Here is a 12936-nt window from a genome sequence, read left to right on the forward strand (position 1 = left end):
ACATTGCATTCTGGGTGTAACTAGCAGGGCAGGGAAGGCCGCTGAGGAGTAAGTCGCCCAAGAAGAGGGCTGCATATATAGGGGCACAGGGCAACCTACATGGCAGAAGTCCCGACTGATTTATGTGTCAAATTCTGATGTCGCAAAGGTCTTGGACTGGACTGCTACTCCCTCCGATACATAATAAGTGTCGTGGTTTTAGTTCATATACTTACAACACGTTTGGTTGGGTGGAAAACCCCCGCTTTCGATTACAGCGCTTTTGTAAAACAGTAGCAGTTGTTTGGTTCGGTCGGTCTGTTTTTTGTTACGCCGCTATCTTATACAGGGCTTCACATCCGCGAAAACGACCGATCCAGCCGGATACAGAATCCCCTTTGCTCCGTACTCGCTTGTGCCCGAACCAAACAAAACGCGTATTCAAGAGAAAATTTCAGAAGCAGCGCTTCCCGATACAAACGCCTCGTTAATTTGTGTCCAACAACCATGTCAAGACCGTGTATGGAACCCCAACTTTCATCAATATTTCATCTTTACTCGCAACATCTAGATTGCAAATCATAGTTACTTGTTTTTCGATTGCTTGCAGGAATTAGACTTCATGACCAAGTTGATCGTGCTTCGGCAATGGTCAATAACCTTTCGAAATTGGTTTAGTGACTGGTAAGGAACGGTGTCTTTGCACGTTGTAGTTGAATGGTCAAAGTCTACTCCACTTAAACCGATAGAGACCTCTCACTGAAAGACCGGGACATCATTGTGCCTATTAGTCGGCTATTCTGAGCATGTTACCGGAATTGTCTTGGGTTGTTTGTTGATATGAAGTCAAAATTGTGACGGTGTGATCTGAGTGGCAAGTGGTATGTCCGATGATCTTCCACGACGTCGGGCTTGTATAATTCTCCTTCGTAGCTCGCCGTCTATCGGATCTGCGTTGTTGCCGACACGTGTGGCTAATTCCTTGTCATGGGCCTTCGTGTTGCTTCTCATGGCCTTTCCGATGCTGGTTTCATCCATGGTTATTTCCAATGAAGCCGAAGTCACTTGCTCCAGGACAAGTGATGACGATGATGTCAATATGAAACCTTGACGGGTTTTCTTCGCAGGAGTGTGTTGTATCTTGAGTATGCTTTCTGTAAATTAATTAGGCAACTTTCTTCTTCTTAATGAATGGACGGTCTAAATCATGTACCTCCATTTTAGGAAAAAAAACATGTGAATCTAAGAGGCCCTTAGAGCGTCAACAACCGGATCTCTCAAACCCTCCCCAAACGCCCAGCGGACAGCTCAATCACTGCCCGGTCACAAAATTGCCACCCAACTAGACCCCCCAAAACCAGCCCAAACGTCCAGGTTGTCCGGCACCCTCAAACTCAGCCCATATGTGGGGCGGATTTGTGGATGCTTGGACGCGTCCGCCACGTTGGATTCGACGAGTCGGACCTACTTCAAATATGCTCCAAATTTGACCAAGTCCACCAAATCGACAACCCTGCACCCGCGTCCAACTCGTTGCCCTCCTCCACCCTTGCTCCCCGTTCGCGCCGCGATCTGATTCCACCGTCCTAGATGTTTGTGTTCACGAGTGGCTGGCCGGAACCAAAGTGGGACTAGAGTCCATAGCTATGTAGGTTTGACATGCTTCACATTATCATCATTTGTATTGCTAGCTCCCTTCGTTGCATTATCTTGAGTGATTCTTGTTTGCTAGTTGGGGTTGGCGGCCACTTTGTACAACCAAACTGAGGACAAGCCATTCACTTTGTCCCATTGTTGGTTGAAATTGAATGGAAACTAAAGTGGCAACTCACCCTTGATGAGCTTAAAAAAACCATCAAGAAGTTGAAGACAAACGATGGCTCAAGCTCCCGACAATCTATTGGATTGGATGACGATGATGAGCAAAGTGGAGGAGCGGACGGGCAATCGACCATGCCAAAGAGGAACCGACATGTGATGGGAAACAAGTGGGAGAAGGAGAGGGACGCGCGTGACGCCGCGGCAAGCAAAGTGTTTGCCACATGGACGGACATTTTTTCCGTCAAAGAGAAGGAGGAGAGGGACCTGCTCTTCTTGTATGTGCAAAGGGAGGGGATGTGATAGGGACGTAGGTGTCCCGTCTTTCGATGAGATTGTAACTATCATTTTTGGTGGAAGTCAACTTTGACGACCCGACTAGGAACGTGCAAAGATGTCATGCCTTAGCAATCGCTAAACCAACTCTAAGAGATTAGTGACCACGCCGGAGCACGATCAACCTGACCACGAGGGTCTATTTCTTGCAGGCAAACAAAGAACAAGTAAGAAACTGAGATTGCAATCTGGATACTGCGGATTTAAGAGGTAAGCTTTATTGATCGAAGTGGGGTTTTGTAACGTCTTGGTCTGGTCGTTGAACACAAACGAAAGACGCGAGTTGCAGCTATGGCGATTTTAATCTTAAAAATCCCAAGTCTAAATGACGCGTTAAGGGCTATATTTATAGAGGGAAGAGAGGGGATTTCGTCCCCCTTGACAAGGTGTGACTAAAACACCTCCTTAGTCGTTTCCCCTATAATATGGACTTTAAAAACAGCCTACGGAAAGGTATTTTGAAATTACATGGCTTGGCCCAAAAATAAGGTGGCGCGACACCTATAATAAACTATGGATGAAATTTATGAAAGACCATCTTGTATTTTTCGTCCATGTCCTTGGATCATGGTTGCTTCAAACGGTTGAAATCTCCACTGGTAAGGCCTCCTTTGGTTTGTAGGAATTCTATAGGATAGGATTTGCAAAGGAAAAATTCCTTTGAAGCCCTTTGGTTTGTAGGAATGGATTTCTAGTCCTATGTAGGATAGGAATCAATCCTTCACGTTTTGAAGGAAAAAAAACATTAGCCTAGACTCAATGGAAAAAAACCTATCCTATGCATCAAATGACATATCTTTCTCTATAGGAATTGACATGCATGTCATCTCACTTCCTATAATTTTCCTATTCCTATAAAATTCCTATCCTATGAACCAAAGAAGGCCAACTCTGTTGTTATTCCCTTCACGCACGCCTTCATTTCCACGCTTGATCATTCCCCAATGTTCATCCTTCTTGCCCATGCCAGGCCCTTCATTTGTAAGCAAAACAAATGTGTCCAATTTAAGCAGCATGATATTCTCAATTTCTCATGAACACTAGAATCATTACCAAAAAAAGGAAGTACCTGATAATTCAATTGACGTGCGCGAACACTAGTAATTGATCCAATGTGTGTAGCAGCAGGGGTTGTGGGTGTAACAGTGATAGTGATATCATCATCGGGATGTTATTTGACCAGGAGAGGGTGAAAGAGAAGTTAAGCATTAAGAGAAAGAAGATAGATTTGTAGAAGATGAGAAAAATGTAAAATGAGAACTTGAAAAGAAGAAGACAATACAACAATTGAGCTACACGGAGAGAGGTTGAAGCTTGCAAAGGACACGGAGGATTCAAGAATCATGTTAGATGCCAGTGTCTTGGATGAAGAAAGCAAGTGGCTCCACATGAAAGAGATCAACACGTGCAAAGTGAGGCAGATGATTCATTCTTGTATCACCTGAATTGTTGAATTTTATTTATGGCATGTGTTGAGTTGTGATTTATTTTGCTTTGTCGAATTGATGCCATATGATGGGCTTGCATGGATATGAGGATTTAGATATGAGCAGTGCGTGCATGGCTTTGCATGAATACGAGGATTTAGATATGAACAGTGCATGCTCGGGAACGTTTAGGGGGTCAGATTTTGTCCAGTCCAATTGTAGATGCTCTTAGGAGAGGCACAACAAAAAGTATTCCAAGTCCAGTAAGACAGCATGACACATTTGAAAACAAAGCCTCGTGATTTGCCAATAGTAAAACTCCTGCTAGACAGATCAACCTAGAATTGTCATTCAGTAAACAGAACAAAACTCGCTAATAGAAGAAACATCAGTAACAAAACAGGAACAAAGATTTTACAATCCAAACACTTCCTAGTGATCATTTTGTTAAACCAATTGTCGATGCCTTCATGGTTCTACTGTGTTAGGATTTCTGCACGCCCGGTTGTGAGAAAGATCCGTGGTACGTCACAAGAAACCAGCTAGTCGTGAGCTGACAACGCTAGTCATTGCAGAAGCGAGCTGAACCCCTGCTCTTAGCTCTTGAAAGGTGCCTTGATGCTGCCCATGCTCGATCACTCATCTAAGGTGGCCTGTCGCTGGGATAATCTGGTGCTGCGCAATCTCAAGAGGCATTTTTCCATTTTCTTGGTTCTCTCCTGATCCACTCCCATCACAACTGGGTTCCAACAAGCGCACGAGTGAGAGGAAAATCTCCATTCTAGTCACGTCCCTGTTGGCCTGCACAAATGGAACCAAATAAGGAACACCTGTCAAAAGCAGGCACGGAAGGAAGCAACTGACAATTAAATTCATAGGAAGAAAATGTTGCAACTCGTAGAATCCAAGGATGATCTGTACAAGTGCATGGATCCGTGCAATCTGACCCAACCAAGGGATCTTAATAACATTGAACTACTTACCTCAACAGTGAATCGTGCCCAGATTTTATTTTTGCGTGCTTCCATCACACCCCTCAAGATGGTTAGTCCAAGACCTTTGATAAAGTCGGCTATTTCCAGGAAGATTCCTCTGTCATCACAAATCATCTGCAGACATACTGATGTCAACAAATGGGAAGTATGTATATATAACAATATGTGAACTGAGATTAACAGGATGGATACAGAGAACAAACAATAGCAGAATCATTTACCTCCACAAGCATCTGACGAGGCCGGTCGAGATCCTCAACTATGATTGGGCATGTCATAGATTGACTGCCGACGTTGAAGGCCCAAGTTGCACCACCCTCAAAGTAGTCTTTCCAAAGAGGACCATTGTCACCGCTAAGTATCTGTTTGAAGATTATCAAATAGCACAGGAAAAGATTATACAGGGTTTGCAACTATTTTCTCATGGAATAAACTGCAGCGAAAAATAACTGAAATTAGAGTGCGGCGATTTGGTGCCCAGGTGCATCTGCATTGGGGTGCCAACGGTAAATTCAAATAAAATAGCAAAAGAATCGACATTGAAGATGCTCCAATGCGCTATGTGCGTGCAAAAAATTTGTGGTGAAATGGCATTCGAGGAGCTCTCGGAAAAAAAACTGGTCTCAAAGAAACTATGAAAAAGAACACTTCGGAGCCGATTTTTTTCGTGTTTAGAGCTCCTCGAATGTCATTTTGCCCCAAAATTTTGCATGCAGCTAGTGTGTTGGAGCATCTTCGATGCCAAATAATTTCAGATTGTTTTGAACTTTTTACTATTTTTTTGAATTTACTGTTCATCAGGTGCAGATGAGCCTGGGCTCAGACGCAGAATACTAGTGTATACCTTAGATTCATTAGAATCTTTGAGATTGTCAGCATGCTTTGTCACACTCTGCAAGAAAACCATGTGCTTGATGGTCTTTTCCAGTAAAGCATCAATGCTACACTGTTGACAACAAATGACATGAGAATAGCAGTTATTATGCTACAAGTCGTCCATGAGCATTTTAAAGTGAAGTGATATCTAAATAAAAAATAATCACCAAAGGACCATAAAATGCAGAAGTCAAACTAGAGGGTACCTTTGCACCATTAGGTACAAGTTCCCGGAGCTCCTTTATACGATCCTGAATAAGCTGGCGGTCTTTTGGCCGGGGCTTAGAACTCTCTCCTGGTCGAGATCTCTTTCGATTTGCCTTGTTTGGTGTATCATGACCTTTGCTGTTTGAGGCTGACACGCTTTCACACTTCATGTTATGTCCACTCTCGATCCAAAGGCGTAACTGAGATTTGTGCATTCCATTGTTTTGGGAAAGACAACCATCCTCGGTCTTCTCTAGAAAACTTGGTTGTTTAACAAAATTTGATACAGCCAACTCATCCTTGACTAGCAAAGGAGGAGCACCAGATGATTCGTGTTGCTTCATCACTTTTGAGCCACAATAAGAGCTGCTAGGCATGTCTGTCAATGAAGTCCTGCAAGAGGCACTGTCACCAGAGATCTGCTTGCCACCAGGATTGACACTGGAGATAACTGCGTCCAATAATTGGTCACTATCAGTTAGTGAGAAGATTCCAGAAAAGGGGAACTCATCGTCCAGTGCACCAAATACTGGAGAGGTATCGAGATAAACTGAGGATTCAAGTGCATCTTTTCCTGAGCTAGCCGGTTTTGCAGTGTTCCAGGTCGAATCGCCATCCACATTGCGGCACAGATGAGGAAATTCAGCACCAAATATATCAAACAAATCATTTCCTGCAGTTGGATCCACAAGAAGTGAGGAAGATCGCTCACTTGAAACGTCTGGGAGCTTCTGCCGATCCATATTCTTCAAACCTTGTATTCTTACAGCAAAACTGGAGTCATTTACTTCTTTAGCCTTTCTGTTTTGGTAAACACGATCCGAAATATCCACTTGATTATCTTGAGAAATGTCTGTTTTAAATTCACTAGAAGTTTGAACTTCGGAGCCAGAGGATGGAGCTGCAACAACATGACATGAGTTTCTTTTGGGACTCCCCATTCTCATAATGAATTGAGCAGATTGGGGGGTTTTATATGAAATAGCCGGTTTGTGCCCTATCATCCCAGAAGTAGAGTTACATCTTTGGTCTAATAGTTGACTTGCTGAGCAGTCATGGAAGTTAGACTTGACTATGCTATTACCTTCAGGGAGAAAATCAAAGTTTCCATGACTGTTTAGAAAATCTAACACCTCACCCCCTCCATGGGATGGAGGCAGGTTCCGGAATGCAAGAGATTTTAGCAGAAGATTTCTGGTATCAGACGCTTCTTCCATGTTTCCCATTTCCAATTGTCCATCATTCATCAACAGTGGATGCTTTTCTGCTGATGTTGAGGTAGAAGAGAGAAAATCTGAGCTAACCACACTGCTTTGTGTGGTGCTTTCAACTCTCCGGTCACAGTAAGGAGTTTGTCGTCTGAACCTCACATCAGGAGCATATAAACTGTGGTCTCTGATAGCTTCACCATTTCTCTGTGCCACCTTAAGCAAGGAAGCTTTTCTCCCTATGTTTACTGATGCACTACTTGACACTGCCGTCGCATCAGGAACATAGCATTGTTCATAAGTCGCTGGAGAACCACTGAAGGCTTTTGAGCAACCATCTGTAGGGTAGACACTCAGAAGACCATGTGAAGAGCGTGACTGGACCTTCTGGCTAGAATCATTTTTAACTGAAGTAGATGCAACCATACTTGATCGATTGTTTAACTGAGAACACAGCTTCTTATACTGAAGCACATAAGTTGTATTTTCCATAACCTGTCATAAATTAAGCATTTTATGAGCTCTAACATGTTGGAACCACAAAGACAAGCGCTAAGTCCTAGTGCTAATGGTACAACGCCAGAGCAAGTCCTCTTGATGCAGTTCTCAAAATGCTAAATAAGTAAATATATAACAGAGACAATTATATATCATTTTTTCATTCCAGTTCACCGCTCCAATCACAAGAAGCTTTGGTCTTCCTAGAACCTCACCGCAAATATAGTTTATATAAGGATTCGAAGGACAGAATATTTGACCAGTCAACTACATAATATTCACAAATTAGTATCACTGTTCTACCTCATGGCCCATACTTGAAAACAAGAATAAACTTCAAGACATGTTAAGTGGGATATGTATGATGATATGCATTGTCAAAAGCAGGGCATCTTACCACACTAGTAGAGCCTAGCTGTAGTACACCACGTGGTAACACAGGAATTATTGCAATAGTCTGCGGAACAACAGAACAAGTATAAATTATTAAGAGATCAGAAGTTAAAAAGTCAGTAAATAATCTACCATGCAAGGGCGAAATTCTACTAACCTGAATGCCAGCTCTGAACTGATAGTTCATCTCAGCAGCAACCTATCACCACCAGAAGACAACAGCTTATTGTTCCATTATGAAAGGACACATAACAATTGGGGATAACCAAAACAGCCAGAGCAACTGATAAAATCAAATTGCATTGTTATTAAAAGAAAATTAGAAATCATTATGGAAAAAGATCATGGTTAGCTCAAGCCTGTGTGGCAAATCATGTTAAGTTGTTAACGAGAAATTCTAAATGATTTCCACTTGTTCAAATACCATTTGTGTGCTTTTGCAACTAGCTTATCCAGTGACCACTTATGCGGCAGAACAATAGATCAAACTCACTACAAGCCAAAATTTCAACACAGAAGGAACAAATATGTGAGGACAAAATAACCCCACAAGGATTGTTGCGATGACATAAATTCCTGGACAGCATGCTATTAATGACACAACAGCAAAAATGAACCAGACAAAACTGAATTAGGGCTATGGGCATGTTTGGTTCATGACTACTTTGCCACAACTAAAATTAGGCAAAATGTGGCGAACAAAATGGCCACCACAAGTGTGGCAAGATTTGGTAAATAAATGAGTCTATGGCATGTGGACCATGTAGTTAGAAAAGTGTGGCAAGCCATAAGTGTGGCACTGAGGGCGTGTTTGGTTCATGACTACTTTGCCACAACTAAACTTAGGCAAACTGTGGCTGCCACAAAAAATGTGGCGAACAAAATGGCCACCACAAGTGTGGCAAGATTTGGCAAATAAATGAGTCTATGGCATGTGGACCATGTAGTTAGGAAAGTGTGGCAAGCCATAAGTGTGGCACTGAACCAAACACATGCCTAAGGTTTTGCGGCACGACTAATGTTAGGTGTGGCAACCTTAGGCTACAAACCAAACATGCCTTATATTTATATCAGTTCACAAGAACGGAGAAGAAGAATTTATACCTCGGATCTGAGCCTGTGATCATTGGCAGTATCATGGATAATCCACTGATGACTCCCAGTAAAAGCAGCATGGCCGATGGTACTGAAAAAACAGAAAATGTAGCATCTATCCATCAATAAAAGAAATCAACCAAGAACATTGTGCTAGCTAGTAACAAACAAATGATGTTCCCGGTTCTTCCTTACCCTTCTCCAACAACATGAACCTGCGATGCCATAACCTTCCTAACTAGGGTGCACACAGTGCCACCTGATTCACAGCCAACCTCAAAAGCCTCAGATCCAGTTGGACAAGATGCGTGGCCACAGTAGCCATCCTCCCACACTAGATGCCTGCACATCACCAAGGGAAAACAGTGCGCGCAAATCATCAAACAAAACCCAAATTCCCACATTGCATTTAGCATTCCTCCATGATCCCCACATCGTGTCCCCATTCCCCCCCCCCCCCCCCCCCCCCCAAAAAAAAAAAAGCTTGCACGGAATTGCAACAACATCTCGCGCATTCACGCTCTTTTAAGCCTCAGGAGCTAACACGAACTTGCACAGACAAGGCGGTAGTAGCTTTTTGGTTCATGTTCCTTGTTGTAAAGGCGTTACTAAATTTGCAAGCATGAGTGAACACCCACACGAGCGTACGGGCGTTCTTTTTCCAGGCACTATCTTTCCCACGAGGAAAGGAGTCCCTTATTAGTAATTGCTGAGGAATATACCATCCTACGAATCTTCCTCGCGGATGTTTCATTCGTACGAGACAAATCTAGCTGAAATGGAATGTTCAAGAAGACTTTGAACCCAGAAAAATGAAGAAAAGACACTGGTTTTGAGATTTTCCGCAAGATCGAGCGGGGGGAGATTGTGACAAAAAAAGTACAAGAGAAGGATGGAAGGCTTACACGGGGTCAGCAGCGCCGATGGCCTTCCAGAAGACGGCGTAAGACCACCCGACCTCCTCGCAGAGCCGCCGCAGCGCCTCCCCCACCGCCATCCCCGCAGCCCCACAGCCCAACGGAACCCTAACGAGCAAACCCTAGCTTCTTCGACGGGGGGAGAGGGCGACGAAAAGACGAGCAAGGACGCCGCTGCCTCCCTAGGCGCAGCGAGAGCCGGCGCGCCCGGCCTGCCTCGCGCGGACCCCGCCGTCCCTCTGCTCTGCCGCAACAGGAACGTCAACACTTGCTCCGTTGGCCGCCGGCGCGCGGCAAGCGGACATCAGTGGGGCTCGCCACCAGCCGCGGGCGCTGGTCCCAGCGTCGGTGGGGACCTCGGGACCACGGCGCAGCACCAGAGGCAGAGATGCCCGGCAGGAGAATGGCGCGGGGTCCCCGGAGGAGCGTCGGAGCCGCACGGCGGCGGGCGAGCGAGCAATGCGGTCTTGGATTTGGCTGCTGCTGCTGCTGCTACAGCCGCTGCGCGTCCTCGTCAATCTCTTTCTTCCTTCTCCGCTTTCGCTTTGGGTTCTCACTCTGGTCTGGTCTGGGAGTCTTTGGCCTCTTTGGGGTGTGCTTGGCTTGTGTGAGTGTGTGAGTAAAATTTCGTTCTGGCTTTTTCTTTGTCGCTTTCTTTGGTTGCCCCTCCTTTTCCTTTGGCCTTCGCGGCTCCCGAGGCGGGCATCATTCCCTCCACGAGGGGCAGGATGGGCATTCCCCCAGCTAATCACCCTCGTCCCCTCCTTTTATGTATTTATACCTAGGTTAAATAGTGCTCCTCTCCAACACACCGTTCTTGAAACAGGGCTTTCGCCTTGCTTTATTATAAAGCAACCACACAAAAGTACATGGCCAAACAATAAGTGATGAAAACCCTCTAACAACGCCGATCCCAAGGACCGAAACACACATGCGCGACCGACCGACAAAGAATACAGGAAGAGCTGATAACACCGCCACCCTACATCCTACAACACCTACACTCCACAACAATGCCCCTAAAAGGGAACACGACGCGAAGCGCCGCCGCGGAGTCCAAAATGGACAGAGGTTTTCACCCGGAGCCGAATACGAAGAGGAGTCCCGACGTCTTTAAGAAGAGAACGGGGCGCCCGCAGGCGTCGCCGTTGTCGACGATCAAGCGCAGATCTTTCGCTCAGGCACCCATTCGTGCCCGTGAAATCTTAAGGGTAAGAGCGACGAGATCAAGTCTCCAGGTCCAGATCGGGTCGCCACCGCTGCCAGAGACAAAGCACGCCCGAGTTACCCGCCGCAATATCTCTTGCTGCACACACGACCAAGAAACAAAGCCACAACCGCCACCACGGTGCCTGCCGGAAAGCCAACCATGTGGACCACCACCCAGGGTCGTCGCCCCGGCATTCAAACCCTGAGATCCCGCCACCCGCCCGCTTCACAGAGCACAACCCACGAAAGGAAAAGCCCGGCATCAGCCACTGAGTCAGGGTCGGCACCACCACCATATGGGGGCCCACGCCTATAGCCCTCCCCCAATCCCGGTGTACCAGGGGAACATAACCCAGTGACTATCGACGGTCGTCACAGAGACCCAGCTCAGATGACACCAAGTCCACGGTTCGACGCACTGATCTGCCTGCCGACTCCAACACACCACCATCCGCTAACAACTAATGTTTGATCTAACTATAACCCTATGGTCGTATTCAAAACATATTTACCAGATTAATTGTTTGAAACTACTCCCTCCATTTCATAATATAAGAGTGTTCTTGACATCTTCAAGACAGACCCGTAAATTTCCCACAACCGTTCCGATGCGGAAGCCATCCAACGCGGTCCTGTATAGGTCCGCGAGGCGGTCCGAACGTGATTTCTACTTGCAAACCAGAGACAAACATGGGGGCTTTGCGGGAGTCCGGACCGATCACAAGCCCGCTTCTGACCACCTTGGCCCACCAAAAACCCTCCTCCCTCTCCCGCGTGCGTCCTCGCCCGGCGCCAATTGACCGCATTCATGCCGCTCTAGAGTGCGACGCTCAACATTGAAGACGGCTGAAAGTGCAACTATCCCTAGGTGGTTTTGGTAATTCATAACAACATATAGCTCATTGAGCTAATGCTATTCCAAGATAACTATTTCAGGAAAGCTCAATGATTGGCATGGCATGGATGTGAAAGTGGAACCCTCAAAATGCTAAGGACAAAGGATTGGCTCAAGCTCAAAAGCTCAAGACTCTTCATTTTATATTTTAGTGATCCAAGGTCACATTGAGTCTTTAGGAAAAGCCAATACTATCAAGGAGGGATGAGGTGTTGCTTAATGAGCCTCTTGCTTCATGTGCTTAGTGATATGCTCCAAAACCCTCAACTACTTTCCCATATCCACATATGACCTAAACCCTAAGCCAAACTCGGTCATACCGATTCTTTCTATCCGGCGCCACCGAGTTTCACTTGTCATAAGCCACTGCCAAACCCTAGCAATCCGGTTCTACCGATAGGGATCTCGGTCTCACCGAGATGGGATTGCAAACTCTCTGTTTCCCTTTCGTAACTTTTCGGTCTCACCAAAAGAGCGAATCGGTCCCACCGAGATTGCAATGTAAATTTAGTGTTTCCTTTTTGTAACTTTTCGGTCTCACCGAAAGAGCAAATCGGTCCCACCGAGTTTGCCTGACCAACTCTCTGGTTAGCTAATTACCAAAATCGGTCTCACCGAGTTTGTGTAATCGGTCTCACCGAGATTACGTTATGCCCAAACCCTAACCATATCGGTCCTACCGAGTTGCATGTCAGTCCCACCGAAAATCTCTAACGGTCACTAGGTTTACCTTTTCGGTCCGACCGAGTTTGTTGATTCGGTCCCACCGAGATTGGAAAACTGTGTGTAACGGTTGGATTTTGTGTGGAGGCTATATATACCCCTCCACCTCCTCTTCATTCGTGGAGAGAGCCATCAGAACACATACACAATTCCAACTCATATGTTCTGAGAGAGAACCACCTACTCATGTGTTGAGACCAAGATATTCCATTCCTACCATATGAATCTTGATCTCTAGCCTTCCCCAAGTTGCTTTCCACTCAAATCTTCTTTCCACAAAATCCAAATCCTATGAGAGAGAGTTGAGTGTTGGGGAGACTATCATTTGAAGCACAAGAGTAAGGAGTTCATTACCTACAC

The 12936-nt window shown here is 45.5% G+C and overlaps 1 protein-coding gene across 1 annotated transcript; it reads right to left on the reverse strand.

Moving 5' to 3' along the window:
• Positions 1-3841: 3841 nt before the first annotated feature.
• Positions 3842-10496, reverse strand: LOC125508323 (transcription factor LHW). Its single transcript, XM_048673006.2, has 10 exons — positions 9738-10496; positions 9028-9174; positions 8842-8923; positions 7895-7936; positions 7742-7801; positions 5638-7341; positions 5400-5501; positions 4777-4917; positions 4544-4669; positions 3842-4361 (listed from the first exon to the last, which is right to left on the reverse strand). Exons 1-10 carry the CDS (start codon positions 9827-9829, stop codon positions 4200-4202), a joined length of 2658 nt encoding a protein of 885 aa, XP_048528963.1. The 5' UTR covers positions 9830-10496; the 3' UTR covers positions 3842-4199.
• Between the last annotated feature and the right edge of the window lie 2440 nt (positions 10497-12936).

The sequence above is a fragment of the Triticum urartu genome, chromosome 5A, assembly GCF_056163025.1.
Source record: "Triticum urartu cultivar PI428250 chromosome 5A, HENAU_Tu73, whole genome shotgun sequence".
NCBI lineage: Eukaryota > Viridiplantae > Streptophyta > Magnoliopsida > Poales > Poaceae > Triticum > Triticum urartu.

Excerpts from the sequence above, each read along its gene's own strand:
- LOC125508323 (XM_048673006.2), bottom strand. The coding sequence starts at position 9,829 with ATGGCGGTGGGGGAGGCGCTGCGGCGGCTCTGCGAGGAGGTCGGGTGG. Across the intron at positions 7,802-7,894 it reads AGTTCAGAGCTGGCATTCAG|ACTATTGCAATAATTCCTGT; the intron begins GTTAGTAGAATT and ends GTTGTTCCGCAG. Across the intron at positions 7,342-7,741 it reads AGCTAGGCTCTACTAGTGTG|GTTATGGAAAATACAACTTA; the intron begins GTAAGATGCCCT and ends AATTTATGACAG.